Genomic DNA, 23401 nt, shown 5'->3' with positions numbered 1-23401 from the left:
CTGGTGACGAGCGCATTCTGCTTTCTGAGTTGTGTTCAGACTGTGCCATAGGTCTTCTCAGTACCACAGTTAGTTAGCAGGACTCTGCAGGGTAAGACAGGGAGGAATCTGGAAAGCCCTTGTTCAAGCAGAAAGTGCAGATGAGCAACAGAATTAGGAAGGAGGGACTTTAGATGGAAGTTTTTCTGGATGTAACGGTGCTAGGCAGGCATGCAGATGCTCATCCCATACCCTACACCATGCCTGCTTACAGGGCCCGTGCAGGACAGCGGTTAAAAGTTGACCACTTCCCCTTTGCTCTGTGACTAGCAGCCACACAGCGCTCCAACAAAAGTAGAAGACGCAGCTTTTAGCTAATATGCCATGTGCCTATGGCTGTAGGGACTAACCTTGCATAGTTAAATTGCGTGCATGTCTCAGCCTGGGTTTCCTTGCAGACATCGCAGCACTGAATTTCATCATTTCTTCAGAGGGGAGTGGGTGAGAATGCTATTAACACAGTGGGACGTTTGCCAAATAGGTTTAAGAGAGGGAGGCTGTCGTGGTATATAGTTTGCCTATGTAAAGTTAATGCCCTTTGGCAGCTCTGATTAATCTTCAAGGGAAAAAACCACTTGAACACAGAGCAGCGAAACTGCTTTCTGGACGTGGGCCGAGTTCTTGCTTTGGAGTAACGGAGGTCTTGAGTGCTCTGTGTAGAGCAGTGCTACCAACCACAGTACCGAGCAGTCGGGGTGCAAGGAAAGTAGTTGCTTCTGCCCCGTGAATTCTCTGCTGCCTTCTGTGGCAGCAGTTCTCCTGTTGGACAGGAAACAGCATGTTTTCCCTCAGGCTCTGGCTGTTGCCCCACCAATACATTTCTGTGGCCCGAGGGGACAACACTGACAGGCTTTTGTCCTGGAGCTTCCCTGAAGTTCAGCTGCAGCAGCATTTGGCTGCCTGATTAGCAGGCTCCTCATTTCTAAGGGAATATATTTATATTGGTGGTCCCTGGTACTTCTGCTCCTTGTCACTCACTCTCTCTACACCACTGCAGGCCACCTAGTAGATGCGTGTTTGAAGCACCCCAACTCTAATGAGGCTGCATGGTGGCACTGTTGCTGGATGCATTCAGAGTAACCTTCTGCCTGAAAGCTTGTCCTGGAGCTCTGTACCTTTGTGTCCTGCCTTTGCTCTGATTTGGAGCATGGCTGTGTCTCCACCTGTCAAACTTGGCAGTTGTGTGAGTGGATGTTTCAGCTTCAGACTTCGACGAGCAGATGGGAGATCTAGCAGGCAGGTCTGCAGCTGTACAGGTTGTGGTCACCACAGTAAGCAGTTTCCTTTGCATTTCTCACTGGAGATTCTGTGATCAGTAAGGAGAATTACAGTCTGAAGCATTATCGTTCTTTATTTAAAGCACAGTCTTCGAGAAGGTCTCTTGACTGTAGAATAGAATGAGGCCCCCTATCCTTGTCTCTTTCTTTTCTTTTCCAGAACATTTGCCCCATTGTTTCAGCATAAAAAGAGTTTTCCCCCAGTAATCCAGGGCTTCGGCATGCTGATTAGCAGTCAAGTAACTGTTTGTATGCTGTAACACACATGAAAGGGCTGCATTTCTTCTGCTCAAGCTGGAGGTGGCTTTAGTGGAAGTAAAAGCTTGTGAGAGCAAGGCTTTCCAGACTGAGAATTCAGGGTGCAGAAAAAGAGCTTGTGAAAATGCCCTTTCTTAAACTGTACTCCCAATATGAGCTATTGCTGGGCCAATGCAGGATTTTCACCCTGAAACATGCTTGATTTATCTGTAAATAGAATTCTCTATTACTGTTCTGCGTGGCTGCTGTACTGAGCACCCTTAAAGGTAGATGTTTCTTGGTTTGGGCAAATTGTATGCCAGGTAACATGCTGCTGCCTTTTATAGTAGAATAATAGGAAAATTATTTGCCTTTTTATTCCAGTTTCCCTATGTAACTCCAGCTCCACATGAGCCAGTGAAGACACTCAGAAGTTTGGTGAACATCCGCAAAGACTCACTCCGACTTGTGAGGTACTGTTATTGCCTGAATCTTTCATTTTATTCAACCCAGCTATCTGTCATCCAGAGACAAACTGTATTTGATTAGGTTTTGGAGAAATAGCTGAATTCCAGATCCTTGTTGCTAGATAAGTCCAGAGGTCTGTGTGTTCCCTTATGATCAGAGCTTTCAGGTGGTTTATATGCTCTTTATCCCTACACTTGAGCAATCTGTGTTTCCAAACAGGACCGGCAAGGTATCTGTCTCTACAGGACAGACTAGAGCGGTAAACAAAACCATGAAATCATTAGCATGAATGGAAGATATTAGTCAGGTCAGTAAACCCTACAGACAGATTCCTTTCTGCATTCTTGTGCAAGGAGAAGCCAGAAAGTAGCTGATTCTGGTGCAAGTCACAGGCCAGGAAGACTGATTGGTCTTGAGTGTAACTTCCTCAGGTTTCTCCTGCTGCCAAGATAAAGTTTGGTCCGAGTGTTATGCATTCATTTAGATGGCTTATGTCCCATGCACGGGGGAAGGAGGTCTGGATAATCACGGAGATCTGTAGCCTTTCACTGCTCTACACTGAGATCTAAAGCAGCACTAGCTGGATTCAACGCAATAGCTAACACTTCGACCTGCGGCTGCCCTCTTTCAAACAGATGGCTGAAGTACAGGGGCTCAGCGTACAGTGCTTTGTTTTGGTCTGAGCGACTGGGCAGATGTCCAGGCAGAGTGTTTCTCAAAGATCCTTGAGTCGCTCTGAATTCTGCGTTTCAGGCACAGGGCTGGAGTACTGGCAAGGGCCCAGCTCAACTCTCAGCCAAGGTGATTCTGAGAGCATGGCGTAATGTGAGTAATTTGAGTCATAACCGCACAAAACCCTCAGTTTGTTTTTATGTGAAAACTGAAGGTTGTTTTTTTTTGTTTTGTTTTGTTTTTTAAATGAGCAATACCTGTGGTTTCAAAACTGATTGAACAGGAAAAGAGGGAAGCACTTCTGTAAAAAGTAACCATTGCTAAGCTGCTCTGAATGCCGTCTGGCTTTTTCAGCTAAAGAGTGAAGTACTTTTCTAGGAAAAAGCCTTGCTTTGCTCCCACGCTTGCTGTGGAAAGGGTATTTTGTTCTTGCAGGCAACCACCTAAACAGTGTAACATCTCACGGAAGCCAAATGGGAAGTGGCTTTTTTGCTGGCAGAGGGCTTGCTGTCAATGGGGGAGTCGGTGGGGTTTAGTACGTGCAGTTCTGTCATTCTGCTTTCTGTGGTTGCACATCTGTGCCCCCAAGCAGAGTTGCAGCTCTGCACTATTTGAAGTGTAGTGTCCATGCACCTTGACAGTGCCTAGGTTTGCATCTGTCTAATTCCTGGTACTATTGGTTCTTTCTCTGCCTCATGAGCTCTCTCACAGCCTCTTGTGCTGCTGTGTTAGTGCTGATGACAACACTGCCACCGTTACTGTATTTAATTTTGAACTGATGTAAACCCAAAATGAGATTTTAATTGCCAGTCCCCAAGGGCATATTCTGTCTTGTGCTTTTCTTCTGTTCTGGACTAGAAGCTTTTCCTTTCTCCCTCTGTGCACGTAAAGACGCTTTGTGCCCTCTCCAGCTTGACTTATTCACAACCAGTGGTTGAGGCTTGCACATTCTTTCCAGAACTACTTAAGTTTAATTTACCACCTCCTCCATCAAAAAAAAATGATGCTGAGCCGAGTGTAAAGTAGGTTCTGATGGTAAAGTCCTCACAAGCCTTTTCATTTTCCTTGTCTTTAATTGAAAATTCATTGTTCACCTGTGAAAGAGGGTGTTGATCCATAATTTGGAGTGTAGGGCTTTATGGAAGAGTATGAGGAATTGTCCGCTCTGGGCTTCCTGCCTGGCTCTGACCAGACAAAATTCTGAGCTTTGCCAAATCCTGAATATTTACAGCAGCTTTGGAGAAAAGCAATAAACCTGTGTATATTGGTGTTGAAGTTCTGACTCTTTGACACCTTGTGTGAGTGCTTGATTTCTAGCAGGATGAGACTCTGAATCTCAGAGGAGGGTAGCATGAGCTTTGTTGTTAACCACTAACAGAAAAAGACTGCCTCGTGTCTGTCCTGTGTCCCTCTTCTGGCCCTGGATTAGAAGCTATATTTCAGAGCTGAAGTACCTGATAGGCTGGTACTGGCTGTTTACTCTCATCTTGAAAGCACTCCCAGTTGCAGGAGGAAGATCAACTCATGAGGCAGTGTGTTTCACGGAAGAGTTGCATCCTGGGACAGTTTCTCTGCTTCAGCGTGGGCATTGGGCTTTGGGTAGCATCATGGAACAAAAGTGCTGAAGGAATCGGCAACTGTAGTGGTTTGGGAAAGTGTCGGAAGCAGCAGCAATATCATGGAGAGTAGTGAGACTGACAAGTATTTTGGATAAGGGCCTGAGAGGGAGGCCTTTGTCCAAATAAGGATAAGGATGGGGACCAAATAAGGAGAGGAGAGTGACCGAGGGGAGACAGCACTATGGGGTTGACCTTGATCCTTGGAGCGGTTGGTCCCATGGTGGAGGTGGTGATGGTGAGCGTGCTGGGACTGCCTGCTCTGCAGCCCTGGATAGTGCAGAACCCCCAAACAGAAAAGCCTCTGTTTGATGACGATCTCCCCCCATTAAAGTCAATGCTGACAGAGATGTCAGCTGGTTCTTAACTTTGTTTAGTGCCTGCTCTAACACTGTTGCAATGCATATCTCACAATACTAAGTCAAGCAATACTTAACGTTTATCCTGCATGTCTACTAAGTTGTTGGTCAAAGTTTTTAATCTCCTCAAGGGATGGAATCGGGTTCAACTCGACCTATTTCTATAAAATTGTCGTGGCTGCTGTTAATTATATTTTTATCTTTTAATTCTTTGACAGACAAACAAAAAGTTCCAGCATTTTCCATTGTTTTATCCAGAAGTGATGTCAGACCAAGTGGCCTCTGCTCTCTTGGTCATCCTGCTTTGCCTTTTTCATCATAACATTGGATCAGCTATTTGTTCTCAAAGGTGGTCAGTGTCTTCTGCTCTGTGCACGTGATTGTGAAGACTATGTGATTAACTTGTGTGCATGACTGAAAGGCACACTCAGCAAAGTCACTGCTTTCTAAATTTGTGCATGTATCTGTGGCCACTTCACATCAACATTGTCTGTAGGACTTGACTAAAACTTCACTGTACATTGTAACACTGTAAACTTCAAGTGCAGGTGGAGAGAGAAGAGCTCTTGAACTACCCGAACCACCTCCTTGTCTGCCATGTCCCTTACAGAGAAAGGAGGAATGCAACATGTGTGACTTTGTCCTGTTACTCACTTGAAGTTACATCCCACCGTTCGTGCACCTTAAGGTGGAACACGAGATGTCTCTGCCTCTCAAAGTATGCACCAAAGCAGTCCTTGCTTGTTCCTTGGTCCAGCTACCATCTGGCATAGTTGCTTACGCAGTCCTTCCTCACCTGAACTTACTATGTGGCAGATGATCTTCTTAATCTCCAGCACCAGGCATGTTGCAACAGGAAGATGTGTACACAGCCTTGCTGTGACTGTCACCATTTAGGCACGTGTACCTTGCCCCTTGCTCGAGTCATGCTGTTCCAGGCAGACAGGACTCTGGCTGTGCTTCTTCCCAGCAGATGCATCCTCCCGAAACCTTCTCTTAGGCACTGTAGTTGGTAATGGCCCCTCAGCGGTTTCCTAGGGCAACAGATCTATTCTAGTCTAGGTTTAACCCCTTTTCTCCTTGAAAGGATGGAAGCACATTCTGAGTGCTGGCAGGGAGGTGCAAGAGGGTGACCTGCGAACCCGTATGCTTTGTGTGACTTCACTGAGAAGACAAAACAGCCAGTGGTTTTACTGAGGACATGTTGCTTTTGTGTGATCCGCCCTCCCCCAGCTCTTCCACCTTGTTACTTGGGGCTGTTACAGGTATCTAGATCTGTAGCTCATGTGTGTGCTGGGCATCTCTGTTTTAATACCTGCCTTTATATGTAGCGAGTATAAGTCTATAAAGTAGCCTTCATCGGTGCCTGACTGGAAGGGGTGCTGGTTCTCCCCTGCTTCTTCTGGAGGAAGTGGCAAGTGTATCATAGCCTGGATCCTTCCCTGCCGACCTCAGATCAACGGAGGGCAGCACAGCAAGAGATAATTTGCAGAAGCTTGTGCTGCTGTTTTCTTGGACACGCACAACACTTGTGGGTGGATTGTTGCAATCTGTGTTCTTGGGTCAGTCCAGCACAAAATGTTGATGCTACCCTCATGTTTTCTAGGCAAACCTGCCCTGCTGGCTAGAGTGTTTCTAGTTTGCAGCATTCAAGTGCCATGATTTTATTCTTTGAATGCAGCTAGCTTGTGTGAAAATACCATCTGGCTCTATACTGTATATTGTATCCAGGCTGCTGAAGTTGTTCAGACTCTCAGTTCTTGGGATTTGTCTTTTTTATATTAGCATGTTAGGTGTATTGTAGCTTGATTTGCTGTTCTGACCTAGGTGAACCTCTGGCAAAAGTCTTGTTTGGAGCTCTCCTTCAGACAGGAATGCAAGTGTATGCTATAGTGACTCACCAGGGTTACATTAGTACAAGTACGTGTGTCAGGTATTTGATTATACTGCTCTTAAATCTTATTTTGTACCTTCTATATTAAATTACTGAAGTTGAACACTTCATTCTTGTTCAGTGTGATGTTAAGTAAAATTTATGCCGGAGCCCTCTTAATTAGGCAGCAGTGAATTTGGTAAATAAGGATTCCCTTGACATTTTTTAGATTGAGTTATGGAGGTAATGCCTAGCCCATTTCTGAGTATTTTCAACAGTGCAGCATGTTCATCAAGGCTGTTTAATGAAGGGAGAGGCCGGCTGATACTGTGAAGTCAGGGATGGTGCCAAGCTTTTCCTGAATAGCTTAGCTGCTTGGCTTTGACCGTGGCAATTAAGGTAATACTGATAGACAAGTGAGGCTGGAACTGGGCAGCAAATCGAGTAGTGTTGTACACCTCTGAAAGGCAGCCTGCTGCATTCACCATTCCTACACAGTGCGTGAAGTAATGGCGGTACCTACGCTTGTAGGATTACTGTGGGATTTGAATTTACGTATGAGAATCTGCTTCTGCCCTGCCAGAGAATCACATCCGTTCCGTCTGTCGCTTTGCACTTCAAGGCAGGGGAGGTCTTCTCATGGTCTGTTGTGTTGGCTGCTTGTTCCAGGCTTTGCTGGTCTCCCTGGCCACCCCTGGCACGCTATAACTCACTGCTCCTCCACGGCCATAGCTTGCTGCCGTGGAGCTTGCTTCATACCACCTTCTTCACTGGATTTGTTACCTGCCTTTTCCAGCAGCAGGGAGAAGGAGTAATACTGGGCAGTGGCCATCATCCAGTGGGATCCAGCTATACAGTAGCCCATAGCCAAGTTATGACTCATCTTTATCTTAATTGAAATGACTTCTAAACTCTTTCTTATATTGGTTATCATGCATCTGTTACGCAGTTGAGTATGTTAATTTTTGTTCATACAATAAATGTGTGCAAGCTTCAGTCATTAGCAGTATCAAAGGTTTAGTTGATTTGTACATTTAAAGGTATCCGAAGTTCCTATATTTGGATGCTTTCTGATCTGAATATCATCTTCTGTGTCATACTGGAGGTACCTTTTGTTGAGCCTCAGGAGTTTTTTGCTACAGAAACCTTTTTTTTTTTTGCCTGTTGTGCACCATTTTATTTGTAGAGTTAAAAGAATTAAGCTTTAGACTTCTCAGGCCCATGTAAGATTTTAGCCCAAATACTGAGCTTAATGTGAAGATTTAAAAGGAAGGAGAATGGTTCTTCTCCTAAGGGTCAGACACTCAAGAGTTTACTTTCTTGTCTCAGTCTCTGTCCTGGCACTGTAAGGCTGGGTGAGATCCCTCAACGCCATTGTTAACATAATTCATTTCAATAACTTTAGTCAAATCTTGGAAGAACTTTCCTCAAAAGAAAGAATGGAAATCTCCTGGGAAGCCCCAGGTAGAAGGCCACGGTGCCTTGACTGCCCAGGACACCTAGATTGGAGTACTCTTGTCCTGATTTCCAGAGTGATCTCAATGATATCTCATAAATACATGTTCTAATCTTCCGGCATTGTCTTTCAGGTATAAAGATGATGTTGACAGTCCTACTGAGGAGAATGGGAAGCAGAAAGTCCTGTACAGCCTGGAGTTCACATTTGATGCGGATGCCCGTGTTGCCATCACAATCTACTGCCAGGCTACGGAGGAGTTTGTTGGTGGCATGGCAGTGTAAGTCCTGGGCTTGTGGGCGTGTGGAGGGGCACAGGAGCTCTTGGGTGATGAGCCTGGCAAACGTCTCTCGTTAATCACCCTCAAGGGCAGTGCTGCCACAGATGGTGGAGAAGGAAATCTCTTCTTTCTGTTTTGTTTTATATATTCTGATAGCTTTGAATATTACTTTCACTTCCTTCCCCCACATAGCCAATATCCTCTCTTGTTCCCTTTTTGGTTTGTTTTTTGGGTGTGGGGAAACCATTCTTTGTGCAACAAAGGCGAGGAACTCACAGCTGTATGCTTTGTCGGCAAGATGTTATATGAAATAAAAAAAACCAGCCACCCTTGCCTTCAAATACTACCTGTTTGTTTCCAGATCGCCTAACTCACTGGATTTCTGTGTTCCCTATCACGGGAGCATCTGGGCCACCAAAGCAAAGTTCAGTCTGACATTTACACAGCAAGTCTGTAAAACTGAGGCCCATCCAAAGCCTCTTTTGGGATAAATGACCACCTTAACACAGGCTGTTGTGAGATGGCTATCAGGAGGTTTTACTGCCTGAAACCCTGTCTGTGTGTTTCCTGCCAGGTACACATATTAGCCTTTGGCTAGCTGTAGAAAGAATTGTCAAAACGTCATCTGTGGTGTCTTTCTCATATCCTGGTAGTGCATCCCTACAGATTTCAAAACCTTTTTATCTAAATCAATGTTTAAACCATTCAAACCAACACTGCATCCCGGAAGACTACAGAAAAATTCCTCTCTATGTTAAGAGCGAGGGTGGCTGAAACGTGCTCTCCCTGGTGTGAACTGGGTACATGTGAGCTGCTGGCACGTTATGGCAGGCTTCCGATGGCCGTGGGACAAAGAATTCTTTTTGTTCTATGAGTAAAGGAAGATTCAGGCTGCAGAAGCTCTTGGCTTCCTCTCGTAGAGGCTTTTGGCTGATCAGCGGCTCTGTGCACGTGGTGCTGACGGCTTCTGCAGTGGTGCTCTGGATTTGGGGGTAAACTTACGTTGTATTGAAGGGATCTGCAGAGGTTTCAGCAGGGAGAAATGTGTACGACAAACCATAAAACGGCTTATGTGTTTTATGCAAAGTATAAACATCCCACTGTTGATCAATCAATAGTGTATTTTTAGAAATGAGACAAACTCAGTGCTCCCATCCAGATGTGCCTTGCTCCAAACTGGAGGATATCCCAATCCAGAATTTTTGTTTAGGCCCTTTCTCTTCTTCTGTTGAAGCCTATGGCTGCCTTTATTTTGGGAAGGTAATAAATTGACTCCTTTTAAGTGCTTGAAAAGTATCTTTTGACAAACCCTGAAAATGCTTTCTATTTAGATCCAGTTTTTCCTGAGCAGAGCTGAATGCAGCAGGATGCCTTAGAAATCCTGATAAAGTTTCCGTGTTCTGTCTCTTAGGTCCTTAGGTTTCCTGTGAATTTAGTGCTAGTGAAGGTGTTGGAATGGCAGCCTTGGAGATTGAAGTCCTCTTTTCCTAATACAGGTACAACGTGGAGAGGTGGCCAGTGTCCCTTGTGCTGCCCCGCAGTGTTCCTTGTTTTTTGACCTAAGAAGGAAACCGCCTATGGGCTAATGGGGAGAACCGAGGGTCTCTATGGCCAGGGTGGATGTATTTGCATTGCCAGACTTCAGCCATGGCTTAAATCAGCAAGTCTTGATTTTAATCTTGTTTTGCATATTCATTTGTTGGTTTACCTTGAAGGAGAACTTGTTTGTCACTGGTCAGTAACAATGAAACATCTGCATCTACAGCTCAGTGTAAGCTTTGTATCAAACTTTGTGCTACAGTTTACAAAGAGCTTAAGTTTGTAAAGAATATACATATGGTTTAAAATCTATTTTTCAGACTCCCAGTTTTTCATTTTGTTATGTCAAAATGGCAAAAAAAAAGTTATTCTAAAAAATGTTGCTTTTTTGGTTTTTTAACTTGTGTCTGGAACCAAGCTGCATTGGGGTAGAAGTGCAACTGGAGCACCGAGACCAGTGATGTAGCGTTCTTGTTGATTAAACTGCTCTATGTTGGACTCTTAAGAGACTGTCTTGTCAAGTTGTGCCTTGAATAATAATTGCTTAATGGTAGTATTATAGTTACCGAATATAACTAACTGTTTCTGGACAGAGTGTGTTTTCAGTCTTCTGTAACTATTAGCTCTCCTCTCAGAACTCTGTTGGTTGATTGGAGGAGGAAAACACAGTTTCTGGTTCGCTTAAAAACACGTTTCACTGAAATTTAGTGCTATGCACTAAGCCAGTGACTGTCACCAGTGCCGTTTTCTGTTTTTAAAGCTTATGCAGCAAACACAAACTACCTAATTCCTTTTTAAATTTAATTCGAACAATTTCTAGGTAGAGTTTCTGAAAGTTAACATAACTGTCAACTTCAAACAATTTTTTTAAAATAAATTTTTTAATCCACCCTGTCCATGGTTCACTGAGAGACGGATCTCTGTTCAGATGGTGGAGGAGCTTTTGTTCATGAACCCTGCCTGCCTCTGCACAAAACCAGGATCAGTAGTCAGCAGTCATTGCCTCGCTAACGAAACGTAGCTAGGGTGGCAGCAGCCCCCAGTGCACTAAACCATTACGTCAAAAGTCAAAGCACTCAGAAGCTCTTGCTTCCACTGCTGGCCTTTTATGTAGTAAGTGATAATTTAATTTCCCCCTAGTATAGGAGTGTCCATCTCTGCTCTGGAGTTTTTGGACAATGAATGTTATAAGCGTGAGGGGCTGCACCAGAAGTCAGGGACCCTTTTGGAAGGCGTGATCCTGATTTCATGCAGATGTGTAGGTTATAAGGGCCTGGGGAAGTGAAATACAAATATAGACTTTATAAGCTGCTTTAATTCAACCCAGGCTATTTTTCCATGTGGAAGTGGCTCATGAAGCACGTCTTGGGGCTAGTGCAGCTGCCCGAAGTAGGCATCTCTGCTTCTCTGGATTTGCTGGCTGCTAGTAAAAACCTTTTGAAGCTCTGATTTCAGCTTTGCAAAGCAATTCTGAAAGGGCAGTGCTATAATTACTTTGATTTATTCTTTTCAAATTCTAGTGGAAAAAAAAAAAAATCTGGGCTGCATTCTTCGAGCTCTAAGTGGAGCGAGTGCATTTTTAGCGAGCTAATAGGAATGCAGCTTCCCCCTGCCTGGGCTGGTAGTTTTTCCTTTTTCTCAGTTTCTTTTGGTGCTAACAGCTACATTCAAGGAATACGTGCATACAAAAGCTGCACTGTGTATAAATTCAAAAATCTTTCTTATTGCTGTGTCCGGCACTTGATTGGGAAGATGTTCTTTAAAACAAACCACTTTTTTTTTTTTTCCACTTTCCTAAATTGATGCTAAATCCTAAAATGGGAGAAACTTTCTGGCCCCTTGTCAAAAGCAGAAATTTTCTCCTATTGCCCAGCCTGCAGCATGGCTCCTCAGAAGCGCTAAACAAGTTATTCTTGCTTCTCTGCTGAAACAACCACTGATCCTGATAGTATCAGTGCTCCTGCTCATGTGAAACTCCTGCTAGGAACGTTGTTATGTTCGTACAATTTGGGGTGAGAGGAGGGAGGGAAGGTGGCTCCCCCTGAGCACAGGCGTTGCTTATTGTAGAGCCTCTGCTCATCTGAGAGCCACAACGCTCTGCGTGCTGTGGCCCTGCCTTCAGGATTACCTGGTCTCTGTAACCAAAGGGAAGCCTGTCTCCCTGCAAGCTAGGAAGCTTCCTCCTGGAGTTGTTCGAGCTCTGTTTAAAAGCTGGTGGCTTTATCAGTATGTGCTGCCTGTCCTAACCTGTCTCAAAGGAGCGTTCAGCAGACTTTCCCAGGTAATCGTGCTGGGAGATATGCTCAGCTATACGGTTTCCCAGCCAAGATCTTGGGAACGTGTAGCTCCCAACTGCTGCCTGCCTCTTGTCCTGAACTGTTGAACTCTTTGAGTTTCACGGGGAGCTGTATCGTCACCGCTGTGGGACCGCAGTTGACCAGTAAAGTCTGGGGAAGGCGAACGTGTGGTGGCTGGTGATTGTAGAGGTGTCTTCACCTCTGCAGCCCCATCCCCAGGGGAAGGTACCCTGCACTTTCTGGTGCTAGTGCAGATATCTGTAGAAGCCTCTTGGATGAAATTGGGATTAGTTTAAATCTAGAAGGGGCTGCTGCTCTCACCTTTTGATTATCTTTTGCTCAGTTGCTTTGTGGTGACTCTAAAGACTCTTTAGAGCATGTCAGTTCTCAGAGGACCAGCTGGTGCATTACCCCAAAGGTAACAGACACCTATGTCCAGAGTCTCTTTAATGGCATGGAATTAGCAGCAACCTACGTCTGAACAGCTCAAGACCCCCAGTGTCCTCGGTTTTGTTTATTGTTCTGGTTGTGTCCATTTTCTTTGGTTTTGGAAATCGGCAAACTGTTCTGCTGTGCTTCTGTTTCCTGTGGCAGCCCCCGCAGTGAGCTTTAGCACAGCATCTTCCCCGAGGATCCCCTCTCATCTTTGGTTAGCGGTGAGTGTGCTCTTGGGGAGTTGGTTTGTGATCTAGCTGGCTTGGAGAAAGTGATATTTCTCAGTTTGTCCTTTCCTTTGGCTTCAGTTTCCCAGCAGCTGGGTAGAAAGCAGGGAAGACCCGGCCTGGGGAAACCATCGTAACAGCTTGACTGCTCACCTGTGAGGACAAGCCTCATATTGCTCAGTGTCACTGAGGCACAACAGTACCTGTCAGCTTCAAAAATGTCCTACAACTAGAAATTTGCTGTCAGAATCTGTGTTGCTAACTGGATTTTAAGACTAGCCAGCCAGAGAGGCAGCTCCATGCTCCGGTAGAGGTGATCAGCACGTGCAGCAAGGAAGGATTCAGCCATCTTGCCTAAAAGGCGAAGGGTGACCAGGATGGGCCCTGTGTACATGGCACGAGAATCTCTGCCTTAGCATGTAGGAGGCACAAGCATGCAGGTGTGCGAGCTGTATGTCACCTACTCGCTAGTGATTGCCCATAAGCATGTGATTCACTTCAAGGGTGGTGAGGCACTGGCACAGGTTGCCCAGAGAGGTTGTTGAGGCCCCATCCCCGGAGGTGTTCAAGGCCAGGCTGGACGTGGCCTTGGGCAACCTGGTCTCGTGGGAGGTGTCCCTGCTCATGGCAGGGGGGTTGGAACCCGATGATCTTCAAGGTCCCTTCCAACCTAAACCACTCTATGATTCTGTGATTTCTCCCAGGTAAATGAGAGGGTGCTCTGCATTGTGTTTCCCTTGCAGTACTTCTCAGCAGCTCCTGGAGAATAGTTGAAGGACTCCCGGTTCGTAGCTTGCCTTCTCCTGCAGTAACTGGTTCATGTATTTGTACCCTTAAATGTCTTTGGTTTAGGAGACAGGTATGTGTTTTGGAGCAGGCTGCAGAGATGTTCATAGTCTCTTTTTGTGTGTGCTCTACGAACGCATCCTTTCCTTTTCTGGCAAAAGCCTTGATGTGCACACTATGAGCCTGTTCCTGGGAGGGCCCCTGGGACTTTTCCAGCTGTAGGTATGCTGCTGACTAGCAGGAAGGATTGTGTAGTTAAAACATGACAGCAGCAGTTGTTTCCTCAGGGGAAGAAGTCAAACCAGCCCTGTAGCTGGAAGCACTTAAAACAGCCAGCTCTAAAGACATAAGCAATCCAGGCAGATCAGGAGCTGATGATAAATATGACATGAGAGGTTTGAATCTTGCAGCCCATTCTAATGAAAAAGATCTTCCTCTTTGGACAGAAAAGCTTCTTTTCCATATCCTAGTGATGTTGCCAAGCTCTGTTTTCTCATTATAAAGAGAAAACACAATGAAAATAGGTCAGTCTAGGTCTGCAGTCCTCGCCCTTTTTCAGGGCTGTGCTGTTTGCGTTGCTGATGCGCAAATGCGTGTACTGGATATTTATTTTTTAGAAAATCTCATTTCCTTGTTTGTTTTGCAATGCCTGCTACACTCATCGCAAACATCCTACCGCAGTCTTTTAAGCTGACGGTGGACGTGACACTGCAGTGATTATATATTCTGTCTGCATGTAGAAGTTTGAATAGTTGGTTCACAAAATGAAATCCAACTGAAACGGGTAGCTCAGCGCATGGCTGTTTTCACTAAAGCTTGCGTAGGAGAATCAGAGGCACTCATATTCCTTTGGTTATTTAATAGCCTCTGTCTATTCAGGGCCTTTGAGAGGTGCTCTTGCTGCTTTTGGCTGTGGACTGTTGTGATTAATATGAATTCTTTGTGCAGAGAGATTTCTTCTGTGTGAAGAAATCAGAGGCGAGTGCTGTTTTTTCCGAGGCGCAAGCCTTTACAGCCGAAGCCTGCTTTGATCCAGGCAGACACCAGTCCCCAAGGGAACGCTGTAGTGTGCAGAGTTCACAGGCTGGAGAGCTAAATTCTATAGATTTCATCGAGCAGACAAACCCTCTGTCTTTAATAAGAGTTCTGGCCTTTGTGCCTCTCTGTGTAGCTGTTGTGCGAGCTGCCAGCTTTGAAGCCTGGTTGGAGTAGCGAGCGCGGTGCTCTCACCAGTAAGTTCAGCAGCTAAAGGCAGATCTCTGCAGGAGCTGGAGCGGGATATGGGCGGCAGGGTTTCAGCTGTGTGGTAAGGTGTTTGTTTCCTCCTCGTCAGGAATGGAAACTCAGTCCTGGGAGGAAGCAGGAGGGGAGGAGAAGACTGGCAGGGACTGCAGCGCACCAACTTAGGACCCAGTTAACCTCCAGACTCTGAATGGGAGCCTCTCTGGGCTGGATCTTGCCTAACTCTGACTATGTCAGGCTATGGCCTTCTTATATTTTGGTAGTGTTTCTTTTATCAGTAAAAAAACCACTCTGCGTTGATACAGTTGTTCAACTTCCCTCTCCCCCAAAAGCTGACCTGTGAGACCCTGGCCCAAAATGGAAAGGGTGAGAGAGAGGGGCCAGCGTGCTTGCTCCACATCACCTCCTGGCCCCTTTGAACACCAGCAGAACGTGACTGGCTCCCTCCTCGTCACCTGCAAGAGGACATGGAGCCTGCCAGGCAGTCACAGCCTGCAGCAGTGGAAGAATTGATTCCTGGGTACCCTCTAAAGCTCTCGTGTAACTCTGCCTTGTCCTCAGTTCACTGCAAATTGCCATGCAACACGCATAGCTGTTACTAAAGAAAGAGGACTCTTATTTTGTCTACAGGCTCTTCAAAGTGCAGACTGTCTCTCAGCCGTTGCTCATGAAAAACGGTACCTTGAGGCAGTATTGCTACGTGCATCCTGCTTTTCTCTGAGGAATGGGGTCTGGACAGTGCTCTGCGTAACTCTGAGGCAAGCTGGCTAGGATCCTCGCTTGGTTCTTCTTGGTCAGGGTGCTTGTGGTAACAGGAACTGTCTTTTGACTGTCCGAGGCATCCCCAGTGCCAGGTGGAGCTGAGCATGAGGAACGCAGCAGTGAAGAAGTTTGCAGGAGTTGGGACCGGTGCCCTGCTGAGAACTTCCCCAGGCGCTGATCAGGGCTGAGCGAGAGGGGGAAACACCCCCACAAATTTGTGTTGTATCTCCAGTGAGCATGTAGCAACAGAAGTTTAACTCTGCTTAGCCAGACGTTCCTGAAAGACTCCCACTGGTGGCTTGGGAGCTAGTTAAGGTTTACAGGTGCCTGGTAGCAAGCCTGGACTGTGTACAGGGAGAAGCCTGCGTGAGTCACAGGCTGAGTTTCTCTGTTTCTCAGCTGATGGTGGAGGAGTGAGACTAGGGAATAATTTTAGTTTGTTTCCTGTTCTCTCAAAAATCGCTGTGATGTAGTCACAGGGCTTCTCATCTGCCAGTGCTCTGACACACCACTGGTTTTGGGGGGTGGAAGGGTTTGACATGGGGGAAGGAGGAGTCTGTGCGGAGTGTAAGCTTCACTTTGTAGGTGTAAAGGTGTGTCAGAGAGCATACAGGAGGCGATGGGCTGCATGAATCCTGAGGGCAGAGCTGGGGGCTGCTGCTGCAGTCAGCAGTGTGGTACCTCACATTGCCGGTGATTCTCATGCTGTTGGGGTACCTGAGCAAACAAACAGGTTTAAAAAAAAATGTGACTGGGGATTTCTGTTTGGTCCTGACCTAATATGACAGACCTCACTTATCCATTGTCCTGAGCTGCCAGTGATTGCAAGGTGGGTGGTTTTGTTAGACCTCCCATCTGGATGGAGACCTGGCCTGGTACAGTCTAAGAAATAGCAGCCCAAATATTCAGATTTCAGCCTTTATGCAGGGAGAGGGCAGCGCATTGCTTCTCTGCTATCCTTTATTCTTAATACATGCTCTCTTTTCCTGTAACACATCTCCACAGCTCTACAGACCTTCTCCACAATTGTTTGTTGTAAGCCCACAGCACCATAGGCAGGGAATAGAAGACTTAGGAATACAGCAGATGCCAACCAAAAGGGCTGGGGATGGGTAGACACCACTTAGATGCTAATACGCAGGATACTTGCTTTGTAACGGCTTGCCAAGTTGTCCTCCCATGCAGCACGAGGAGTGTGTACTTGTGCAGTGGATCCTGTGCATCACCTCAGGAAGGTGATTGATCTCTGTGACAATTTGGGGTCACCAGCGCTTCCAGGGAATTCACCAGGCTTGGCCTGCTGGTGCTCAGTAGCCTCAGCACTGGCTGCTGACTGGAGGTTTCCAGCGTTGGCTGGGCATTCAGATCCAAGTCTGACATGCTTTTTGGCACTGGAGACTAGGCAGTCAGATAGTCCAAGGCATAAAGGTCACTTGGTTCACTTGGGGAAGCCTCCGTGGTATTTTTGTCACTCTTCAGCTCAGAAAATCTGTGTACCTGATTTATTTCTTTTCTCAGGGGCGGTGAGAGCAGCAAGTCTATGCGAGTATTGTTCTGCCCTCTCCTCCTTGGAACAGCGTTACTTGTTTTCCTGTTGTAGACTGGTTTGGGCTTCCGGTGCTGTAAGTGCAGGTCCTCCGGTCTTCCCAGCACTCATCATCAGCATGTTTACACCCCTTTCCCAGCGCTGCTGTGGTGCATGTCATCCAGGCAGCCTCTGACCTCCACTCTCTCCTCTGCACTTTATTTCTAGTAGGTTCCTGACTTGCTGTCACCTTAGATAAGTCGCTCTTCCATCCTCTGCTTTCCCAGCTGTAGAGGGAGAATTGTGCCTCTCTGCAGCGCTGGGAAGCTTTGAGAGCACCACAAAAGGAGCTAGATACAGGCTTGCTCTATTCATTGTGCTTGACAACTCAGTAAATAAAACTTCACTCAATTGCTCGCTCTGTAATTCACACATAAAAGACCTGTCATGCTGATCTCTCCCACACCATGCTTTAAATGCAAAGGGTGGAGTGAGACCTTCTAGTAAAGCAGCACAATTTCAGCACAGTACAGAATGGTCTTTGAGGGTAAGGTATTGTCATAAATAACATAATGCACCTGCCTTGGCAGGAAGAGTGAAGTGCATGTGGTGAACCTGGCCTTCATCACTGCCTTCCAGAATTTGACATGGATCTAGTGACACTTGATAAGCCTTCTGGATCCTCAAAAGGTGCAGGAATTACACTAGCTTTCCAGAGAAAGGCAGCAGTTCATGCCAGTGGGGAGCCTGTTTTTTCCTCCTTGGGTTTTAGAGGAATTAATAAATATTCATCATCTTCTGCTATCCAGGTTCTTACACCTTCAGCTGCAAAATGCATCCTAATCATCGTGTTTTAAGGCTCTGTGGTATGGTGCTGGCTGGTCTGAGCCTGGAGGGCAGCCCACTGTCTCTGTGGGCTCTTGCACGTAGCTGCCAGAGCTATAGCTCCTGAGTGTAAAGTTTCCACAGCATCGCTTGAAGCTGAGTTTTTAGTTTCAGGCCTGTCCTCTCTAATCACCGTCCTCCAGCCTAGTCTTCACATCTCTGGTGTGATGCTCAGTCCTGCAGTTCTTGATTGACTCTGCACCCCATGGATTTTGCTTCACCCCCTCTGGAAGTGAACTCCCAGCACTCTGCACTCCTTGCTTGCAAAAACCAGAAAGCATTACCTCAGATGTAGAAAAGCTTTGTATTGCCATCCCCTTCTGGTGTACTGCGTTCCTCCATGAAGTGTAGTTAGGCCAAAGGAACTTGGAGCTTTCCAACCTTTGCCTATGTACCTGGTGATTTGTAAGCTGTGTCTGTGTTTCAGAACAGCTGAATGTCCTCAAAAATACACAATCCTATTTTTCAAGCAAGGATTCTCTTTTCTTTGCCTCTGTGCATGCTCTGTTAACTGCGCAGCTTTACAGGGCTCTGTACTGAATTGGCCACATCAAATGCCTCAATCTCCTCTTGTGTTTTCTCCTTTGCAGGGCTGGCAGTAGTACTGCCTGTGGAATTAGCAAAATCTGAGGAGCTGGTTTTCAGGGGATCCCAAGTTGAATGAAGGAAAAACTCAGCCTAGAGTTCCTGGTGCTAATATGATACCTGTCCCTGGAGCCTGTCCCCAGGCTGTCTGGTTGATCAAGAACAGTGGCAATCAAGTCTGAAGTCAACAAGGCTTTGAGCTTGTAGCTGTTCAGTGTGCCGTTGCTGGAGGCCACTGCTCTCGCGGTCTAACCGTGTGAAGCTCTGCTTAGGAAGTGATGGTTAGTGTGCAGAAGAGAGAACATCCCATTACAGTGACTGGCTGCTGAAGTCTTTCTTGTAGAACTGGAGCTAGACCTGTCTCGTCACTGTGCCGGGGGAGGTTGCTGTTTCTGCAGTATAAGCCTCTTGGGCAAGTGTTCTCTCACTTTCTCTCTGGTTTGTCAACATGCCCTGAACACACGGTTGGTAGCTTGACGACAAAGGCTTTGGTGGTAAAACCAGCTTCAGATGTTCCCACCTTGCTTTGCAGTTCACTGCCTCCTCTCCTGTGCCAGAATTAGCATAGGGAGAGGCTGTGCACATCCAGCTCAGAAGTCACGCTCCAGAAAGGGGTGAAAACGTCTTGATCCTGTTTTGCCACCAAAGCCCACTGTGAATCACACTGTCTGTGGTGTCTGTCAGTGGGCAATGAAACATTTCTCTTGGGGCAGACAGCACTGGGTGGGCTCTGGGTGCAGAAGGTGGTGGATGGTATCTATGGTCACATTCCAGTGATGCTCATCCCAGCCTGGTAGTGCTGGCGTTTAAGTGCTGGACCTCAAGAAAGTGGAAGAATTGTGACTCTTCTGTAGGTGGCCAACGTTAGTAGAGGACTGGTTGATGTCTTTCTGTTGGTGGTGGTTGCCCTGCAACACCTCTGGGTGAGCACATGAGGAGTAGACGGTTGGATTGGAATGGCTCTTGCTTACCAGGATGATGGTGAGCCAAGCAGTGTTTCTCACTGCAGAGCTGTCCTGTGGAGGCACGGGAGAGCTTTCAGTGCCGTTGTTGGATTGCGTGTTGCCTCTGTTAGATCATAGCTCATTCTTCTTGGGTTTCCTGCAGAAAATAAGAATGTGTGCTGGGCTGAAAGCCAGTGTTGCCTAGGCCCTGGATTTAGTGAGTTAGCCTTTGCCAGGCTGCCGCACCCCACTGTACTCCTCTGACACCCAGTGTTTCCAGGCAGGTCAGTATGGATCCAATCAGACCTTGCCTGTCTGCGCTGCTTTCCCTTCCCTGTGCTCACCTTCTTGCTTTGACCTTTCCCTTCCCTTTCTGTATCCCCACTGAATGGCTGCCAGCGCCTGCCAGCTCTGCCTCTTAGAGCTGCCACTTGTGATTCCTGAAAGGCGGACAGGCGTGAATACATGAGAGCCTAGCAGAGAGCAATCATTTGTTACAGCAAGTTTTCTGTTTTTCCCCCCCTTTCTTCAGATACAGCACAAAGAATCCCTCTCTGCAGTCGGAGACGGTTCATTACAAGAGAGGGGTAAGCCAGCAATTCTCCCTGCCTTCCTTCAAGATTGATTTCTCAGACTGGAAGGATGATGAGGTAAGTGTCTTCTCAGCATCCCCTTCTTTCCACAACCCTGTTGTCCCAGAAGCGCTGGACTCCGTTTAGCGCCATGAAGTTATGGCTGGAAGACATCCTCTCCCAGCTTCCATGGCATGTTTTGTGGGTATGAGATAAATGGGGCCTTGGGAGGAGCAGGTATGAACGCTGTATAGGAACTTGGCAGGTAGATCAGGCAAACAGGGAAGAAACCCCAAGAAGTGACTTTTGATATTGCTGATCAACTGGCGTCCCAACGTCTGGTGTAGGAGGGAGACTACAGAGATTGACACTGGAGCTGTTTCTGGAGGAACCTACTGCTCCTCAACCTTCCTCTTCCTGCCAGCCAAAGAGCTTGTGGGAACAAATGTGTCTTGATCTCTCTGTTTTGGTGGGGGTTTTTTTTGTTTTTTTCGTTTTGGCTTTTTGGCTGGTCCTCTAGAACAGTGGTCTGCAAAGTGGGGCGCATGCAAGACAATTCATTGGGGTACAGGAAGAACTTCAGTAGTACATGTGTATCTTATAAATAATAGATATACATATATTGGGAGTATGTGCTCAAAATTTTTTTCTGATGGGATGAACAGTGAAAATAGTTTGGAGACCACTGCTCTAGAAGAGTCCCGTTCTTCCATTTAAGGGCCACATCCTGCATTCTTAACTGTAGCAGTACAGTGTGTGTGGGGGGATACTCTCCCTTCTGGGGCAGATTCACACTGGTGCATTAATGCTGAATAAGGGAATGCCTTTCTCCTTTCAGTTTAACCCATAACTGCAAACAGACGAGGGCTTGGTTTTAATTAAGCTCTGTGGCTTTTACTACGTAGCAAGATCTGTGGAGTCCTATTAATTTTGGTATCTTTGCAAAATTCCAACCCAGGCAGTAACTCTCTGCTTCTTGAGCCTCTGAGCTTTGGCCCAAGGGCTTTCCCTGCATGTGACGCAGGACAGGGAGGCCTTGGTGTTTCCCCTGCTCTGTGCCGAATTGCCGTAAGAGATTTCTGATGCAGAGGAGTCGGTCTGTAGCTACTGCTAATATATTTGTTCCTGCCGACCCTTCTCCCAGGTCAACACTGATACAGTGTTCATTTCCTGACCCAAGCCTGTATAAGAGTCTAGTGTATGTGAACCTGGGTAGATAATTCTACTTACTTAAAAAAAACCCCAAACACCCCCCCCCCAGCCCCAAACCACTCTACCTTAAAAAAAAAAAAAAAAAAAAAAAAGAAGAAATAAAAAAGAAGAAAGGAAAAAAGTAATCTTTCATGTATTTTGAAAAGATTGAATAGCTATTGTCTTGAAGTTACAGTTATAACTATAATCAGTCCCGTGCCTTAACAAATGCCATGGCAGTTACCAAGAGCCTGCAGAGTCTGGTCTCCTGATGTCTTGGCTTTTCTGCCAATATATGATTTCACAAGTTCAGCCTACAAAAGCTTGGAAGAGCTGCTTTTCAATCCCTTCTGTCGTCTGAGAGAGCTCAGATCCCTTTCTTCTTAAAGAATTCAGAAGCTTAATTTTCACTTTTGTTCCTGCCAGCAAGGTTTTAACTTGAGTACTAAAGTCATGTCCCTTTGACAGTTTAAAGGGAGAGATGTTGGGGAAAAGTAAGCTTCTAGTTCCCTTTGCTTGATTCTACTGCATCCTCTGTCTCCACTTTCATTGGTGTTCCTGGGAGCTCTGGTTGTTGAGAAAATGTGGAACAAGAACTGTGATTCAAAAGAGTTTCTTCTCCCATTTCTGCTCTGTGTACATAGCAGTCCTTGTCCTCTCAAGTCCAGTAAAATGCATATGGCTAGATCTTCGTAAGTGGTCACTGAAATACAGCACTTTGATCTGAGACAGCTGGCAGAGTGTTATCACTCAGCTGTGTACAATTGCATGATTCACATTGCTTTCCGGCTTTGTTATTGGTGTTGTCCAAAAAACCTAGATTTACTTCATATTTTTGCTCAGTGTAATACTCGCATATGATGTAGTTCTTGGCTGGCCAACAGAAGAGAAAATAATGTTATGTTGGGCTGTTATGTGGAAAGCTTTATAAAAGTTTACTTTGCCTTCATAATATACTGGTTTGCTTACAAGTTATAGTTTATGGCTTGTATTGAGACGGTTGTTTTCAGATCCCTAAAAATGAATGTGAAATGGACCCTTAAAGAGGCCTTTTGTTTCAGAATGCAAAAGTTTAGATCGCAAAGCAACCACAATTCTATGATGTGACTTTCCCTTCAAATGGACAAACAGTAACTGTTGTCATACAGTAATAAATCAGAGCAGGAAGCAAAGCAAAACAAAACCATAAGCTTTTTTCAGCAATTTTAATCAATTGTCCTCGATGAAATTTCCCTCTGTGGCGTGCCATAATGGTTCAAAAATGCAAGCTGGAGAATAGTGGCTCAATGAATCTCTTCTGTAACAAATACTGAGAGGTTAAATGGGATTTTTGTGTTTGCTCTGTTACCCTGCTGTTTTGGAAAGAGAATAGATTCTGGTAGTTTAAAGGAGGAATAAAATGTAAAACCGTCACACAGCGGGTGAAAATCAATATCCCTCAGGTTTGAAGACCAGCTAGGTCAAATCATAAGGTCTTCCAGCACGTGCTTTCTGCTTGGAATCAGCTACGCACATTTGAACGGGGTGTGTGTGCACAAAGCTTTGTTAGACAGCTAAGAGCTGCTTCTAGAAAGCCCTGCAGAAGCTGAGTGGCCCCAAAGGCATGCAGCCTGCATGAGGAGCATGCAGCTACGGACAGAAGAGTAGCAGACTTGCAATTCCCTCTTCGCCCCGCACCTCCCATGGAAGGTGGGTGAGCTGTTGCAGTCCGAAGCACTGCCTGCAGCTCTTGGCAGAGGCACAGCCGTGTAGCTAATGGGCTACGGCACACTTGGCTGGTGGCTGCCAGGGTGTATCGTCTCCCAGTGCACAGTTATCATTCATTTCAGGATGAACATTTAGGTTGTAATTCATTTGAGGAAGAAACCATTTTCAGCTATGCTAAAGCTCATGGTGAGGATCACCCTCTCTCCAGTCTACGTGTTTTGGGTTGCCATTTGTGCCAATGCCAATGGCTATCTTGATAGTTTATCTTTTGAGGGACTGGCTGGAGAAAATCACGCTGCAAATGATGTTGGGGCTGTGGGGAAAGTGAGGGAAGCCCCAAAGCACTGCCTGAACAGTGCTGCCGTGCTTCTAATTGGGTCTCAGTTTTCACTGGAAATCTGAAAACAGGCTATTTGGAACACCATGG

General features: G+C 46.1%; 1 protein-coding gene across 2 annotated transcripts in view; it reads left to right on the top strand.

The window, feature by feature from the left end:
• Positions 1-23401, top strand: part of MGRN1 (mahogunin ring finger 1, E3 ubiquitin protein ligase) — a 49756-nt gene that overhangs the window by 1139 nt on the left and 25216 nt on the right. For both annotated transcript variants that reach the window (XM_009881931.1, XM_009881932.1), the window contains exons 2-4: positions 1938-2026; positions 8131-8277; positions 20037-20154. In XM_009881931.1, coding sequence (XP_009880233.1) covers positions 1938-2026; positions 8131-8277; positions 20037-20154 — 354 coding nt within the window. The remainder of the gene's footprint in view (positions 1-1937; positions 2027-8130; positions 8278-20036; positions 20155-23401) is intronic.

This window comes from Charadrius vociferus, unplaced genomic scaffold, assembly GCF_000708025.1.
Source record: "Charadrius vociferus isolate BGI_N301 unplaced genomic scaffold, ASM70802v2 scaffold593, whole genome shotgun sequence".
Lineage (NCBI taxonomy): Eukaryota > Metazoa > Chordata > Aves > Charadriiformes > Charadriidae > Charadrius > Charadrius vociferus.
The sequence above is the reverse complement of the archived record's forward strand: the minus strand, read 5'-3'. Positions and strand labels throughout refer to the sequence as shown.